Below are 17,847 nucleotides of genomic sequence, written 5' to 3'. Positions count from 1 at the left end.
CACCCTGCTCTCCTCTAGTGGAGTCACTTATCATCCTGCTCTCTTCTGGTGGAGTCACTTATCATCCTGATCTCTTCTGGTGGAGTCACTAATCACCCTGCTCTCCTCTGGTGGAGTCACTTATCATCCTGATCTCTTGTGGTGGAGTCACTTATCACTCTGCTCTCCTCTGGTATAGTCACTTATCACCCTGCTCTCCTCTGGTGGAGTAACTTATCACTCTGCTCTCCTCTGGTGCAGTCACTTATCACCCTGCTCTCCTCTGGTATAGTCACTTATCACCCTGCTCTCCTCTGGTGGAATCACTTATCACCCTGCTCTCCTCTGGTATAGTCACTTATCACCCTGCTCTCCTCTGGTGGAGTCACTTATCACCCTGCTCTCCTCTGGTGGAGTCACTTTTCACCCTGTGTTCCTCTGGTGGAGTCACTTATCATCCTGATCTCTTCTGGTGGAGTCACTTATCACTCTGCTCTCCTCTGGTGGAGTCACTTATCCCCCTGCTCTCCTCTGGTGCAGTCACTTATCACCCTGCTCTCTGGTGGAGTCACTTATCACCCTGCTCTCCTCTGGTGGAGTCACTTTTCACCCTGCTTTCCTCTGGTGGAGTCACTTATCATCCTGATCTCTTCTGGTGGAGTCACTTATCACCCTGCTCTCCTCTAGTGGAGTCACTTATCATCCTGCTCTCTTTTGGTGGAGTCACTTATCATCCTGATCTCTTCTAGTGGAGTCACTAATCACCCTGCTCTCCTCTGGTGGAGTCACTTATCATCCTGATCTCTTGTGGTGGAGTCACTTATCACTCTGCTCTCCTCTGGTATAGTCACTTATCACCCTGCTCTCCTCTGGTGGAGTCACTTATCACTCTGCTCTCCTCTGGTGCAGTCACTTATCACCCTGCTCTCCTCTGGTATAGTCACTTATCACCCTGCTCTCCTCTGGTGGAATCACTTATCACCCTGCTCTCCTCTGGTATAGTCACTTATCACCCTGCTCTCCTTTGGTGGAGTCACTTATCACCCTTCTCTCATCTTTTGGCGTCACTTATCCCCCTGCTCTCTTTTGGTGGACTCACTTGTCACCCTGCTTTCCTTTGAAAATATTCTGTAGTAATGACATGACAGTATGATACTAAGTACATATAGCGTAATCACCATAGGGCACAGTCATTCCCCAATATATGTTGTGCTTTGGTAAATATCTCTGTTTGCTGTCAGTGAATTTGTTCTTGGTCACACTTGTTACATTTCTTTGATTTTTGTCTTGTTGTTCTGCCCTGACACACAGCGTCTGACTAATGTCTCTGACCCTATTTTTATTAATTGTAATTTATATATGTATTTTGCATGTAAACACCATGGAATCAATGTGCAACAGTTTAACCCCTTAAGTACAGGGGCATTTTTCTTTTTGTGCTTTTAGTTTTTTCCTCCCTTTATTCCAAGTCATAACTTTTTTTATTTTTTTGTTGATATTGCCATATGACGGCTTGGTTTTTTTTGCAGGCTGAGTTGTGCTTTTGAATGACACCATTCATTTTATCATATAATGGAATTGTCAGCGGGAGAAAAAAAAATGAGTGTGGTCAAAATATCTGCAATTACATATTGCTTTAATGTTCATAAGTTCTTGTTGTTACCATGACGATCACCATTTGAGTGGCATGTAAGTGATGTGCAGGTATGCAGGGTCTTTCAGGGCAGTGAGGACCCTGTTGTTGGGATGTACAGTTAGTTTTCTCTTGATTCCTTTGGGGTCTGGCTCCCAGGAGAAGATCTCTTAGGCTGCTGGTCTGGCATGAGTTCCTCGGGGGCGGGTCCTCACACAGGAAGTCTGTCTAATCCCTTTATTATGCCCCGCCCACTCGGAACCACCCTAACACGGTGGAGTCCAATACTGGAGCCCTATCTCTGAAGACATTTTCCAGTTTGATGATCTCTCGACCTGGATGTATTTCCATGCACTGACGACGAGCACAGAACTTGTATATTTTGTATATCCTACAAAGTTAAACTTTCTAATATCAGAATCCTCAGGTAGGTGGCAGGAGAGAGCCACAGATGGCGCCAGGTCCAGGCTCTCCCGTCCTCACCCCCTGTCCTCCTCTCTGCAGGAAGCTGCTTCTTGTGTCTGGTTGACGTGGTCCCCGTGAAGAATGAGGACGGCGCCGTCATCATGTTCATCCTGAACTTTGAGGTGGTGATGGAGAAGGATCATCTGACCTCCCCGACCAAGAACTCCAACCACCGGGTCCAGTCACATTGGTTCCCACCAGGTAGCTGCATACTGCACGATACATCACGTATGACCTGCGAGAGCGAGTGTCCCACACATTCCCTAATTCCCCAGTATATAAACCGCCCCTCGTGTCCAGTATATAAACCACCCCTCGTGTCCTGTATATATCCCACCCCTAGTGTCCTGTATATATCCCGCCCCTAGTGTCCTGTATATATCCCGCCCCTAGTATCCTGTATATATCCCGCCCCTAGTGTCCTGTATATATCCCGCCCCTAGTGTCCTGTATATAACCCGCCCCTTGTGTCCAGTATATATCCCGCTCCTCGTGTCCTGTATATAACCCACCCCTCGTGTCCTGTATATATCCCGCTCCTCGTGTCCAGTATATATCCCGCCCCTAGTGTCCTGTATATATCCCGCCCCTAGTGTCCTGTATATATCCCGCCCCTAGTGTCCTGTATATATCCCGCCCCTCGTGTCCAGTATATATCCCGCCCCTAGTGTCCTGTATATAACCCGCCCCTAGTATCCTGTATATATCCCGCCCCTAGTGTCCTGTATACAACCCGCCCCTAGTGTCCATGATATAACCCACTCCTCGTGTCCAGTATATATCCCGCCCCTCGTGTCCTGTATATATCCCGCCCCTAGTGTCCTGTATATAACCCGCCCCTCGTATCCTGTATATATCCCACCCCTTGTGTCCAGTATATATTCCACCCCTAGTGTCCTGTATATATCCCGCCCCTAGTGTCCATGATATAATCCACCCCTCGTGTCCAGTATATATCCTGCCCCTTGTTTCCAGTATATATCCCGCCCCTAGTGTCCTGTATATAACCCACCCCTCGTGTCCAGTATATATCCCGCCCCTCGTGTCCAATATATATCCCGCCCCTCGTGTCCAGTATATATCCCGCTCCTTGTGTCCTGTATATGACCCACCCCTTGTGTTCTGTATATATCCTGCCCCTCGTGGCTTGTGGTCAGTATATATCCCGCCCCTTGTGTCCTGTATATAACCCGCCCCTCGTGTCCAGTATATATCCCGCCCCTCGTGTCCAGTATATATCCCGCCCCTCGTGTCCAGTATATATCCCGCCCCTCGTGTCCAGTATATATCCCGCTCCTCGTGTCCAGTATATATCCCGCTCCTCGTGTCCAGTATATATCCCGCCCCTCGTGTCTAGTATATATCCCACCCCTCGTGTCCAGTATATATCCCGCTCCTCGTGTCCTGTATATGACCCACCCCTTATGTTCTGTATATATCCTGCCCCTCGTGTTCTGTTCTGTATATAATTCACCCCTTGCGTCCAGCGCATTCCCTGCCCCCTGTGTTGCACGTTCCCGGACCCTTGTCTCCGGCATGTTCTCTGCCTCTTGTTTCCAGCCCATTCATTTCCCCTTGCGTCCTGCATGTTCCCTGTGTCCTGCACATTCCCGGGCCCCTTGCCTCTGGTACGTTCTCTGCCCTTTGTGTCCGGCCCGTTCCCTGCCCCTTGTGTCCGGCACGTTCCCTGCCCCTTGTGTCTAGCACGTTTCCTGCCCCTTGGGTTTGGCCCGTTCCCTGCCCCTTGTGTCCAGCCCGTTCTCTGCCCTTTGTGTCCGGCCCGTTCCCTGCCCCCTGTGTCCGGCACGTTCCCTGCCCCCTGTGTCCGTCCCGTTCCCTGCCCCTTGTGTCTGGCACGTTCCCTACCCTTTGCGTCCGGCACGTTCCCTGCCCCCTGTGTCCGTCCCGTTCCCTGCCCCTTGTGTCCGTCCCTGCCCTCACGCTTTGTTGCTTTCTTGCAGCTCGGGGGAAGTCGTTCCGGCTGAAGTTTCCGGCGCTGCTGACCCTGGCGGGCAGTAAGCAGTCTCTGCCCCAGGAGGACCCGGATGTCGTGGTCGTTGACTTCTCGAAGCACAGCAGCGACACCATGGCTCTAGAAGACGTGACCGTGGCTCCAGTGGATAACTGTGTGGGCTCACGCCCGGAGGACCAGCAGGCGCTGATTGGCGGCACCGAGCCCAAGAGGGAAGAAGATGGCAGCAAAGACCCTGCAGGGCAGGCTTCTCCCCGGGCGGACAAGGACCACCTGAACCTGGACATGTCCTTCTCCAACTGTAGCCTGACCCGCAGCCGCTCCCGGGAAAGCTTCTACAGCATCCGCAGGGCCTCCTCCGTGGACGACATCGAGGCCATGAAGGTCGACCTGGACAAGAAGTTTCGGAAGCGTAATTCTAGCACAGGTAAGATTTCCTGCAGCCGGCCGCCTGTGGGGGGCGCAATCTGGGCTCTGCTGAGTAACGGGTGCCCAGTTATTGATTGCTGCTCAGACATCTGCCTCCGTGCTGGCCGACTGCAGAAATACAGCAACCACTGAGCTGACAATGGCCGCATGTCAGAGAGCCCATCACCATCATGCCAAGATTCTGCGTACCAGTGACATCTGCAGTGCCCCCATAACAGTGGCGGCCTGTGTGCCCCCCATAACAGTGGCGGCCAGGGTGCCCCCCATAACAGTGGCAGCCAGGGTGCCCCCCATAACAGTGGCGGCCAGAGTGCCCCCCATAGCAGTGGCGGCCAGAGTGCCCCCCATAGCAGTGGCGGCCAGAGTGCCCCCCATAGCATTGTTGGCCAGAGAGGCCCCCATAGCAGTGGCGGCCAGAGTGGCCCCCATAGCAGTGGCGGCCAGAGTGGCCCACCATAGCAGTGGCTGCCAGAGTGCCCCCCATAATAGTTGTGGTCAGAGTGCCCCCCAATAGCAGTGGCGCCAGAGTGCCACCCATAACATTAACATCAGTGATCCTCCATAACAGTGACAGCCACAATTCCCTTATAACAATGACATTGCGAGCGCCCCCTGGTGACATGCAGTGGGAGCCCCTGTGTGGTATTGTCGGTCCCTCTCCTAATATAGCCCATCTCTTATGTTGTCAGCCTGTCGGTCAGGTTGTCAGCCTCTCGGTTGGTCAGGTTGTCAGCCTCTCGGTCGGTCAGGTTGTCAGCCTCTCGGTCAGGTTGTCAGCCTCTCGGTCAGGTTGTCAGCCTCTCGCTCAGGTTGTCAGCCTCTCGGTCAGGTTGTCAGCCTCCCTGTCAGGTTGTCGGCCTCTCGGTCAGGTTGTCAGCCTGTCGGTCAGGTTGTCAGCCTCTCGGTCAGGTTGTCAGCCTCTCGGTCAGGTTGTCAGCCTCTCGGTCAGGTTGCCAGCCTCTGTCAGGTTGCTAGCCTCTGGGTCAGCTTGTCAGCCTCTATCTCACGTCTTCAGCCCGCTTTTTTCTGCCGTCCACTCCTCGTCTTCCTACATCTCTAATAGCCCATCTCTTATGTTGTCAGCCTGTCTGTCAGGTTGTCAGCCTCTCGGTCAGGTTGTCAGCCTCTCGCTCAGGTTGTCAGCCTCTTGGTCAGGTTGTCAGCCTCCCTGTCAGGTTGTCGGCCTCTCGGTCAGGTTGTCAGCCTGTCGGTCAGGTTGTCAGCCTCTCGGTCAGGTTGTCAGCCTCTCGGTCAGGTTGCCAGCCTCTGTCAGGTTGTCAGCCTCTCGGTCAGGTTGTCAGCCTCTCAGTCAGGTTGTCAGCCTCTCGGTCAGGTTGTCAGCCTCTCGGTCAGGTTGTCAGACTTCCTGTGAGGTTGTCAGCCTCTCTGTCAGGTTGTCAGCCTCTCGGTCAGGTTGTCAGCCTCTCGGTCAGGTGGTCAGCCTCTCGGTCAGGTTGTCAGCCTCTCGGTCAGGTTGTCAGCCTCTCGGTCAGGTTGTCAGCCTCTCTGTCAGGTTGTCAGCCTCTCGGTCAGGTTGTCAGCCTCTCGGTCAGGTTGTCAGCCTTTCGGTCAGGTGGTCAGCCTCTCGGTCAGGTTGTCAGCCTCTCGGTCAGGTTGTCAGCCTCTCGGTCAGGTTGTCAGCCTCTCGGTCAGGTTGTCAGCCTCTCAGTCAGGTTGTCAGCCTCTTGTCTTCAGCCCGCTTTTTTCTGCCGTCCACTCCTCGTCTTCCTACATCTCTAATAACCCAGAACTATAAATCCCGCTCGCTCGCTCCGTCTGGCATAAAAGCAGACAATTAATGGGTTAATGATCTGTGAATCCTAAATGCCCGGGGATTACGTCAGTTATGAGGACAGATTACACCGATCAGAGGCTGGGAGCGGGCGTCCGGCTAATCCTGTTACCCCCTAATTAATTGGTCGCCTCCTCATGTTTCTGGCTGGTTGTAATTAAATCTCAGCTGGCAGAGATGATATACGGATCCCCCCATATACAGACCCCCCATATACTGTCACATTGCACAGATTTATGATGGTTGGGCAGCTGCGGCCGGGCGGCACAGGGCGGATGTGGCACCTCCTGGACACCTGTCAGGTATACAGATCCCTGCTCCTAATATATGGTCACCGCACACATTTGGGCTCTGACCACAAAAACTGCATGTACCCACTAAAGTTCTTGTTCTCCAATCCATCCCTTTTTTAGGACAGAGGGCCACTGGGTGCAGGGGCGTAGCATAGGGAAGCCAAAGGCGTGGGGCCCTGGCACCCAGCTGTGTGGTCCAGCGGGCTGTGAGCTGCACAGGTAAAATAGCCAGTGGCATCTCAGTCTCTGTCCCCAGGAGATGAGGAGAGTCTTCTCTACCACTTCTCCGCAGCTGTGATCCGATCACAAGATCAGATCATGACCGCTCGGATCATGCTCGTAGCAGAGTATGAGCAGAGGGTCATAAGCATATCGCATCCGATGCCACACACTAATGTGACCTTGGGAAGAGGGTCAAGGCTCTGGTTAGGTAGAGGGTTAGGGATAGGTTATGGAAGGGAGTTAAGGCGAGGGTTAGGTCTGTAGTTAGGAAGAAGGTCAGAGCTTCAGTAATGAAGAAAATTAGAGCTATGGTTAGGAAGAAGATTAGGGTATGGAGAAGGTCTGGGCTATGTTTAGGAAGAGCACAAGGGCTAAGGTAAGGAAAAGAGTGAACACAAGGGATAGGAAGAGGATTGGCTTAAGGAAGAAGGTTAGGGCTATGGTAAGGTAGAGGGTTAGGGCTAGGATATGGAAGAGTGTTAAGGCGAGGGTTAGGGCTATAGTTAGGAATAGGGTTAGGGTTGGGAAGAAGGTTAGGGCTATGGTAAGGAAGAAAATTAGGGTTATGGTTAGGAAGAGGATTACAGTAAGGGGTGCTTCACACACAGCGAGATCGCTGCTGAGTCACGTTTTTTGTGACCTCATTAGTGATCTCGCTGTGTGTGACACTGAGCAGCGATCTGGCCCCTGCTGTGAGATCGCTGCTCGTTACACACAGCCCTGGTTCGTTTTTTAATTGTTGCTCTCCCGCTGATAAGCACACATCGCTGTGTGTGACAGCGAGAGAGCAACAATCCTGAATGTGCAGGGAGCAGGAGCCGGCATCTGCGGCAAGCTGTAACCAAGGTAAACATCGGGTAACCAAGGTGGTTACCCGATATTTACCTTTGTTACCAGCCTCTGCAGCTCTCACGCTGCCTGTGCCGCCTCCTGCTCCCTGCACACGCTAAGTTAAGCGGTGTGCGCTGGTAACTAATGTAAACATCGGGTAACCATACCCGATGTTTACCTTAGTTACCAGTGTCCGCAGCTTCCAGACGCCGGCTCTGTGCAAGCGCAGCGTCGCTTGCACGTCGCTGCTGGCTGGGGGCTGGTCACTGGTTGCTGGTGAGATCTGCCTGTTTGACAGCTCACTAGCGACCATGTAGCGATGCAGCAGCGATCCTGACCAGGTCAGATCGCTGGTGGGATCGCTGCTGCGTCGCTAAAGTGTGACGGTACCCTAAGGTAGAAGGTTAGGGCTATGTTTAGGAAGAGTTTTAGGATAAGGTAGAAGGTTAGGGCTAAGTTTAGGAAGAGTGTTAGGATAAGGAAGAACGTTAGGGCTATGTTTAGGAACAGGGTCAGGGCTATGGCTGGGAGGAGCATTAGGGTTATGTTTAGGAAGAGGGTTTAGGCTATGGTTAGAAAGAACACAAGGGTTAAGGTAAGGAAAAGAATTAACACAAAGGATAGGAAGAGGATTAGGATAAGGAAGGAGGTTAGGGTTATGGTAAAGTAGAGGGTTAGGGCTAGGTTATGAAAGAGTGTTAAGGTGAGGGTTAGGGCTATAGTTAGGAATAGGGTTAGGAAGAAGACTAGGGCTGTGGTAAGGAAACAAATTAGGGCTATGGTTAGGAAGAGGACTACAGGGGCTGTGTTCAAGAAGAGTGTTAGGGTTATGGTTAGAAAGAGAATTTAGGCTAAGGTAAGGAGGAGTTGGGGCAAGGGTTAACAAGATGATTAGTGTAAGGAAGAAGGTCACGGTTATGTTTAGGAAAAGAGTTAGGATAAGGAAGAAAGTAAGGGCTATGTTTAGGAAAAGGGTCAGGGCTATGGTTGGGAAGAGCACAAGGGCTAAGGTAATAAGGGATAGGAAGAGGATTAGATTAAGGAAGAAGGCTAGGGCTATGGTAAGGTAGAGGGTTAGGGCTAGGTTATGGAAGAGAGTTAAGGCAAGGGTTAGGGCTATAGTTAGTAAGAAGGTTAGGGCTAGGTCAAGGAAGAAAATTGGGGCTATGATTAGGAAGAGGATTACAGTAAGGTAGAAGGTTGGGGCTGTGTTTAGGAAGAGTGTTAGGGTTATGGTTAGAAAGAGCGTTTGGGCTAAGGTAAGGAAGAGTTAGGGCAAGAGTTAGGAAGAGGGTTAGGATAAGGAAAAGGTTAGGGCTATGTTTAGGAAGAGGGTTAGGATAAGGAAAATGTTAGGGCAAGGGTTAGGAAGAGGGTTAGGATAAGGAAAAGGTTAGGGCTATATTTAGGCAGAGGGTCAGGGCTATGGTTGGGAAGAGCTGTAGGGTTATGTTTAGGAAGAAGGTTAGGCCTATGGGTAGAAAGAACACAAGCGCTAAGGTAAGGAAGAGAGTTAACACAAGGGATACGGAGAAGATTAGGGTAAGGAAGAAGGTTAGGGCTATGGTAAAGTAGAGGTTTTGGGCTAGGTTATGAAAGAGTATTAAGGTGAGGGTTAGGGCTATAGTTAGGAATAGGGTTAGGAAGAAGACTAGGGCTACAGTAAGGAAGAATATTAAGGCTATGGTTAGAAAGATGATTAGGGTAAGGTAGAAGGTTAGGGCTGTGTTTAGGAAGAGGGTTAGGGCTACGGTTGGCAAGAAGGTTAGGGCTGGGCCGAGTAGGAGAATAGAGCTATGGTTAGGAAGAGGGTTAGGGTAAGGAAGAACGTTAGGGCTATGTTTAGGAAGAGGGTTGGGGCTTGGTTAAAGAAGAGAGTTAGGACGAGGGTTAGTGCTACGGTAATGAAAAGTGTTTGGGTTAGGTTTAGGGCTGGTGTAATAATATAGTTATATAGAAGAGAAATACAAAACTACAGATTAGGGGACATAAAATACCTTTGCCTGGGAGCAGGTGACCTAAGCTACGCCAATGGCTTGGGCTCTCTAGTTTGCACGGTGTGTGCAGATTACCTGTTGATAGGTATATACCACTGTTGGGGGTGCAGTACACCTCATACAATCAGGGCCCCTTTCCTTCCACAAAAAGTCTCATTTTTTTGATAATCACCTTGATCCCCATGATGGGTGTCACTTCTGTTGGGTTTAATCGCTTATCTCCTGCACAGGTGCCATGAACAACGTGCGGGTGAATCTCCTGAACTCCACATCAGACTCTGACCTCATGAAGTACAGGACAATCAGTAAGATCCCACAGATAACCCTCAACTTTGTGGACTTTAAGGGAGACTCATTCCTCACATCGCCTTCCAACGAAAAGGAGATTATTGCTCCGACAAAGCTAAAGGACCGAACCCACAATGTGACGGAGAAGGTCACCCAGGTAAGACGCTGATCTACACTTTTACATGGCAATTGGACATATGTAGCAACGAGTCGAGTTACTGCTCGCTGTTGGTATTTATATTTCATGTTCTCAGTGGGGTCAAGGTACTGACGCCCCTCTGAGTGTCACATAGGAGGGTCTTGCAGCCATTCCAGGCCCTGCATACTGAGAAGTGTCTCCGGATCTCCACACTCTGTGGTTTCTCATTTGACTTCACTGACGTTGTCGGCTTCTTCATTTTACTGATCTCTGAAGGTCCTACATGAGGTGTCCACATGATCAGCTATAGTAGACAAGAACCCCATTATCTGTAGGAGACAAGGGCCCCATTATCTGTAGTAGACGAGAGACCCATCATGTGTAGGAGACGAGAGCCACGTCATCTGTAGGAGACGAGAGCCCCTTCTTCTATAGTAGACAAGAACCCCGTCATCTGTAGTAGATGAGAGCCCCACCATCTGTAGAGGACAATAACCCCATCATCTGTAGGAGACGAGGACCCCATCATGTATAGGAAACGAGAGTCTCATCATCTGTAGTAGACGAGGATACTGTCATCTGTAATAGACGAGGAACCCATCATCTGTAGTAGGCGAGAGCCCCATCATCTGTAGTAGATGAGGACCCCATCATCTGTAGTAGACGAGGACCCCATCATCTGGAATAGACGAGGACCCCATCATCTGTAGTAGACGAGAACCCCATCATCTGTAATAGACGAGGACCCTATCATCTGTAGTAGACGAGGACCCCATCATCTGTAATAGACGAGGACCCCATCATCTGTAGTAGACGAGAACCCCATCATCTGTAATAGACGAGGACCCCATCATCTGTAATAGACGAGGACCCCATCATCTGTAGTAGACAAGGACCCCATCATCTGTAATAGACGAGGACCCCATCATCTATAGTAGACGAGGACCCCATCATCTGTAGTAGACGAGAACCCCATCATCTGTAATAGACGAGGACCCCATCTGTAGTAGACAAGGACCCCATCATCTGTAGTAGACGAGAACCCCATCATCTGTAATAGACGAGGACCCCATCATCTGTAGTAGACGAGAACCCCGTCATCTGTAGTAGACGAGGACCCCATCATCTGTAGTAGACGAGGACCCCATCATCTGTAATAGACGAGGACCCCATCATCTGTAATAGACGAGGACCCCATCATCTGTAGTAGACGAGGACCCCATCATCTGTAATAGACGAGGACCCCATCATCTGTAGTAGACGAGAACCCCATCATCTGTAGTAGACGAGAACCCTATCATCTGTAATAGACGAGGACCCCATCATCTGTAGTAGACGAGAACCCCATCATCTGTAATAGACGAGGACCCCATCATCTGTAGTAGACGAGGACCCCATCATCTGTAATAGACGAGGACCCCATCATCTGTAATAGACGAGGACCCCATCATCTGTAGTAGACGAGGACCCCATCATCTGTAGTAGACGAGGACCCCATCATCTGTAGTAGACGAGGACCCTATCATCTGTAATAGACGAGGACCCCATCATCTGTAGTAGACGAGGACCCCATCATCTGTAGTAGACGAGGACCCCATCATCTGTAGTAGACGAGAACCCCATCATCTGTAGTAGACGAGAACCCCATCATCTGTAGTAGACGAGGACCCCATCATCTGTAGTAGACGAGGACCCCATCATCTGAAATAGACGAGGACCCTATCATCTGTAATAGACGAGAACCCCATCATCTGTAATAGACGAGGACCCTATCATCTGTAGTAGACGAGAACCCCATCATCTGTAATAGACGAGGACCCCATCATCTGTAATAGACGAGGACCCCATCATCTGTAGTAGACGAGGACCCCATCATCTGTAATAGACGAGGACCCCATCATCTGTAATAGACGAGGACCCCATCATCTGTAATAGACGAGGACCCCATCATCTGTAGTAGACGAGGACCCCATCATCTGTAGTAGACGAGGACCCCATCATCTGTAGTAGACGAGAACCCCATCATCTGTAGTAGACGAGAACCCCATCATCTGTAGTAGACGAGGACCCCATCATCTGTAGTAGACGAGGACCCCATCATCTGAAATAGACGAGGACCCTATCATCTGTAATAGACGAGAACCCCATCATCTGTAATAGACGAGGACCCTATCATCTGTAGTAGACGAGAACCCCATCATCTGTAATAGACGAGGACCCCATCATCTGTAATAGACGAGGACCCCATCATCTGTAGTAGACGAGGACCCCATCATCTGTAATAGACGAGGACCCCATCATCTGTAATAGACGAGGACCCCATCATCTGTAATAGACGAGGACCCTATCATCTGTAGTAGACGAGGACCCCATCATCTGTAGTAGACGAGGACCCCATCATCTGTAATAGACGAGAACCCCATCATCTGTAATAGACGAGGACCCCATCATCTGTAGTAGACGAGGACCCCATCATCTGTATGAGACGAGGACCCCCTCATTTGTAGGAGACCATGCTTCTAATTATTGTCCATTGGGGTCATTGACTCTTATGTAAAAGGGGGAAAAATCATCTTACTTTGGGGTCCCGCTTGTTAGGACCCCACAGCAGTGACTGCCAGTATATTTGACGCCTGTGATGTCTGAAATTTAGATTTAATTTTTGCAGAACTAAAACATAAAAAAACAAAAAGTGTGTCCCCCGTCTCCCACCTGTCTGAAATATCAGATTCTCCCCCCCCTTCCCCGGCATTTCTCACACTTTGCAGCGATGTGATTGGACGCTGACTCTGGCGCTTCAGACACGAGAGTCCAATGTTCTGTTCAAGGTTCTTACTGAAGATGAATGGGAGCAGCGTCTGCTTTGTGCTCCGCGCCGCTGCTTCTGGGGATTTATAACTAATGGGCAGTCGCTATGAAATCGATGAAGTGAGTACACGGAGGACGGTGCGCCTGCTGCGGTGCGGCACATTCATCATTGTATTAGAGCGCCGCACTTCAATTCTTCTCAATATTCAAGGTCTCTGTTTCGTGTCAGTGAATGGATGTTTTCTCGCTTGCGTTGAATATCTGTCTTGACCTCCTGGTCCTGTTCACACAGCGGAGAGTTTGCTGCAATGTGTCAGTGTGTGTTCACAGCAGAACAATTTCCTGGCCTGAACTGCTTGCTGACGGCTCTTCCCAATACCAGGACCTCCCAAGAGGAGGTCTCAGTGGAGCTTCAGACGCATGCGCCAACGGGGCCATTGACGGTAAAGGAGCAGACGGTGCGAGACAGAGCACACGCTGACTCCGTCTGCTCCATTACAGTCAATGGCCCCGTTGGCGCATGCGTCTAAAACCCGTTTTGCGGTGGGGTTCGGACAGAAGCTCCGACAAGGACAGTGAACGGAGGTAATACGAATGTATGCAATGTGAAAGGGTCCTAAGGCTGCATTCATACATCCGTGTGCAGGGTCCGTGTGCTGTTTGATTATTTTTCAAACACTTAACGGATCCATATTGTTTCATGGATCTACTCACACATCCGTGAATATCGTGGATCAGAGTGTGAGATTTAGAGCAACTTTTATTCTGATCTGATATTGATGATTACCATAGGAGAAGCTCAATGGGTCCGTTTGCTGTACGAGAAAAAAATCAGAGCGCACACTGACTGTCAAGAATATCCAAGGAGTCACATAGGTATCCCAACCCTGTAATTTAGTCTGTGACGAAACCACACCTCGCAATACGACCTCGTTACTTCCGCCAACATGTGACGTTCCGCGCCCCCTAGGGGTAAGGTCAGCATAGAGCAGTGTTGCACTGACACCCCCTGTCCACGCGGGCACAGGGACGGAGACAAAGAGGGCCGTGCAACCTCCAGCGCGACACCCCACTCGCTCACAACCCTGATGGGACAACAGACCCTTTTCACTAGCCCTACTTAAACAGGGCTTGGCTGACCCAGTAGTTGGCCACCAGTTCCTCATTAGATATAAGCCTGGTCCGTTAGCAGGATTACAGTGGGCCAGAAACCAGCCCAGGTAGCGTGTAATACTAAACCAAGCGCACGGACATGGCATTTGTGGATCGAGATAAAAGTGCAGCCCAATTATATATTTAATCTCCTTAAGGGCACACTAGATAATTCAAGATACACAAGTATTTACAAATATTATGGTCAGAAATGCAGCTACAAGTAAAAGATAGTTGCAAGCAGATATACAGATGGATTAGTTACCTTTTCTTGGATTGGCAGAGGGGGAGGCACTGTAGAGCCACTGGTTTCCTTGGGACTCCCCACACATTTATTGGACATAACTTCTCTGAGAAGAACGCCCTCCAAAAGTCCACTTCAGTTTTTTATGAATCATATACCTCCCACCTGGTGACCTATGACAGGGCTGGACAAGGGATAGGCCTTCAAGGTCCAGAGAATTATGAAATGGCAGTTTTCTCCTTAGTGTCCCACGCGGAAGAGATTACCATCATGTTTCCTGTTATGATTTTATCAATCCATAGCTAGGAAACATTATGGGTCTATTGTCTTCCCTCGGGTAGTTCTTAATTATTGGTTAAAACGCACGTCTCACAATTAAGGCAAAATATGTGTGGCGTTCATCACGCTGTCCTGAGGCTGGAAATATGTCTGCTATGTTTGTGGGAGCTACCTACACCCCAATTTTTTTTACTTTTACCTTGGAGAAAAGCTGTCTGCTAAATATCCTTTGAAGCTTCTCTGAAACCAGCAATTCTTCCTTAGCTGAATTATTTTTGTCACCAGGGGTGTCTGCTGATGCCAGGCTGCTTCTTCCTCCCTTTAACTTTGTCACCTATTGTTCTTGGATCTTGGTATTCGATTTCTCTTCTGTCTTGGTGACCTCTGGATATAGGTCAGGATGTGTAAATGTATGATTGGCATGTATGAATATGCCATATTCCTTACACCGACACTCACACAGATGTATGAATGCAGCTTCAGTGCCGTGAACAGATTTTTCAATATTTTTTCAGGATTCACTCTCCACAGTTTTACTGGTTGTTTTCATGGAATATTGTCCCTAGGTTATCTAATTTGTTCATGATAATTTTCCTGTCTTGCTTCTTCATATGGTTCTCATACGGTTCTCCTTAGTTTTGCCAGTTTGTTCTCCTTAGTTTTCCTGGCTTGTTTCTCTATACTTTCCAGTCTGTTTTAGTTTTCCCAGTTTGGTCTCCTTAGTTTTCCTGGCTTGGGTTCTCTATAGTTTCCAGTCTGATTCTCCTTAGTTTTCCCAGTTTGGTCTCCTTAGTTTTCCTGGCTTGGTTCTCTATACTTTCCAGTCTGGTTCTCCTTAGTTTTCCCAGTTTGGTCTCCTTAGTTTTCCTGGCTTGGTTCTCTATACCTTCCAGTCTCATTCTCCTTAGTATTCCCAGTCTGGTTCTCCTTAGTTTTCCCAGTTTGGTCTCCTTAGTTTTCCCAGTTTGGTTCCCCTTAGTTGTCAGCATTTTAGTTCTTCTTAGTTTTCCTGGCTTGGTTTCTCTATAGTATCCAGTTTGGTTCTTCTTAGTTTTCAGCATTTTAGTTCTTCTTAGTTTTCCTGGCTTGCTTTCTCTATAGTTTCCAGTTTGGTTCTTCTTAGTTTTCAGCATTTTAGTTCTTCTTAGTTTTCCTGGCTTGCTTTCTCTATAGTTTCCAGTTTGGTTCTTCTTAGTTTTCAGCATTTTAGTTCTTCTTGGTTTTTCCGGCTTGGTTTCTCTATAGTTTCCAGTTTGGTTCTCCTTAGTTGTCAGCATTTTAGTTCTTCTTAGGTTTCCTGGCTTGCTTTCTCTATAGTTTCCAGTTTGGTTCTTCTTAGTTTTCAGCATTTTAGTTCTTCTTGGTTTTTCCGGCTTGGTTTCTCTATAGTTTCCAGTTTGGTTCTCCTTAGTTGTCAGCATTTTAGTTCTTCTTAGTTTTCCTGGCTTGGTTTCTCTATAGTTTCCAGTTTGGTTCTTCTTAGTTTTCAGCATTTTAGTTCTTCTTGGTTTTTCCGGCTTGGTTTCTCTATAGTTTCCAGTTTGGTTCTCCTTAGTTGTCAGCATTTTAGTTCTTCTTAGGTTTCCTGGCTTGGTTTCTCTATAGTTTCCAGTTTGGTTCTTCTTAGTTTTCAGCATTTTAGTTCTTCTTAGTTTTCCTGGCTTGGTTTCTCTATAGTTTCCAGTTTGGTTCTTCTTAGTTTTCAGCATTTTAGTTCTTCTTAGGTTTCCTGGCTTGGTTTCTCTATAGTTTCCAGTTTGGTTCTTCTTAGTTTTCAGCATTTTAGTTCTTCTTGGTTTTCCCGACTTGGTTTCTCTATAGTTTCCAGTTTGGTTCTCCTTAGTTGTCAGCATTTTAGTTCTTCTTAGTTTTCCTGGCTTGGTTTCTCTATAGTTTCCAGTTTGGTTCTTCTTAGTTTTCAGCATTTTAGTTCTTCTTAGTTTTCCTGGCTTGGTTTCTCTATAGTTTCCAGTTTGGTTCTTCTTAGTTTTCAGCATTTTAGTTCTTCTTGGTTTTTCCAGCTTGGTTTCTCTATAGTTTCCAGTTTGGTTCTCCTTAGTTGTCAGCATTTTAGTTCTTCTTAGTTTTCCTGGCTTGGTTTCTCTATAGTTTCCAGTTTGGTTCTTCTTAGTTTTCAGCATTTTAGTTCTTCTTAGTTTTCCTGGCTTGCTTTCTCTATAGTTTCCAGTTTGGTTCTTCTTAGTTTTCAGCATTTTAGTTCTTCTTAGTTTTCCTGGCTTGCTTTCTCTATAGTTTCCAGTTTGGTTCTTCTTAGTTTTCAGCATTTTAGTTCTTCTTAGTTCTCCTGGCTTGCTTTCTCTATAGTTTCCAGTTTGGTTCTTCTTAGTTTTCAGCATTTTAGTTCTTCTTAGTTCTCCTGGCTTGGTTTCTCTATAGTTTCCAGTTTGGTTCTTCTTAGTTTTCAGCATTTTTGTTCTTCTTGGTTTTCCTGGCTTGGGTTCTGTATAGTTTCCCGTTTGGTTCTCCATACTTTTTGCAGCTGAGGTTTTCTTAGTTTTGTTCTCTATAATTTCCAGATTGCTTCTCCATTTTTTTTTCCAGGTTGATTCTTCATAATTCCACCAGTTTGGTTGTCCATATTTTTACCAGTTTGAACTTTATACACCAAGTAAAAATATAAACACAACACTTTTGTTTTTCTCCCATTTTTCAGGAGCTGAACTTAAAGATCCAAGACTTTTTCTATCTGCACAAAAGGCCTTTTTCTCTGGAATATTGTCCACAAATTTGTCTAAATCTGTTAGTGAGCGGAGATAACCCATCCACCTGTGAGGCGAGTTGGATCGATTATCTCCGCAAAGGAGAAACACTCACTAATAGATTTAGACAAATTTGTGAAAAATGTTCCAGAGAAAAAGGCCTTTTTCTTGATCTTTGAGTTCAACTCATGAAAAATGGGAGAAAACCAGAAGTGTCTTGTTTCTATTTGTGTTTAGTGTAGTTTTCCCAGTTTAGTTCTCTTTCGTTCCCCGTTTGATTTTCCAGTGTTCCGGGTCTGTTTCTCCTTCGTGTTCCCGCTTCGGTCCTCAGCTTCTTGTGTTGTAGTACATGATCTATCGTGCTGCGGAGATGTTTTTGCTGCTTTTTGCACGGGCAATGAACAAAGTAAATTAAATGTAAATTGAAGCCATTTTTCTTACATAACACATTGCAGATCCTCAGGGATGTACAGCCCCAGTCATACGGACAACGCTGCCTAATATGCTCTGCATCCCCGGGATATCTGACTCTTACCTCACTGGGGGACACGACTGCCCCCTCCCCATTGGCCTGGTACGTTGGCTTGCTGTGGAAATGATGAGT

At 48.1% G+C, this 17,847-nt stretch overlaps 1 protein-coding gene across 1 annotated transcript in view; it reads left to right on the top strand.

Moving 5' to 3' along the window:
- Positions 1–17,847, top strand: part of KCNH2 (potassium voltage-gated channel subfamily H member 2) — a 377,203-nt gene that overhangs the window by 134,714 nt on the left and 224,642 nt on the right. Inside the window, exons 3-5 of the mRNA XM_075315765.1 lie at positions 2,117–2,278; positions 4,039–4,476; positions 9,844–10,058. Coding sequence (XP_075171880.1) covers positions 2,117–2,278; positions 4,039–4,476; positions 9,844–10,058 — 815 coding nt within the window. The remainder of the gene's footprint in view (positions 1–2,116; positions 2,279–4,038; positions 4,477–9,843; positions 10,059–17,847) is intronic.

Source organism: Anomaloglossus baeobatrachus, chromosome 6 (assembly GCF_048569485.1).
Source record: "Anomaloglossus baeobatrachus isolate aAnoBae1 chromosome 6, aAnoBae1.hap1, whole genome shotgun sequence".
In the NCBI taxonomy this organism is placed as follows: Eukaryota; Metazoa; Chordata; class Amphibia; order Anura; family Aromobatidae; genus Anomaloglossus; species Anomaloglossus baeobatrachus.
This window is presented reverse-complemented; position numbering and strand designations above follow the sequence as displayed.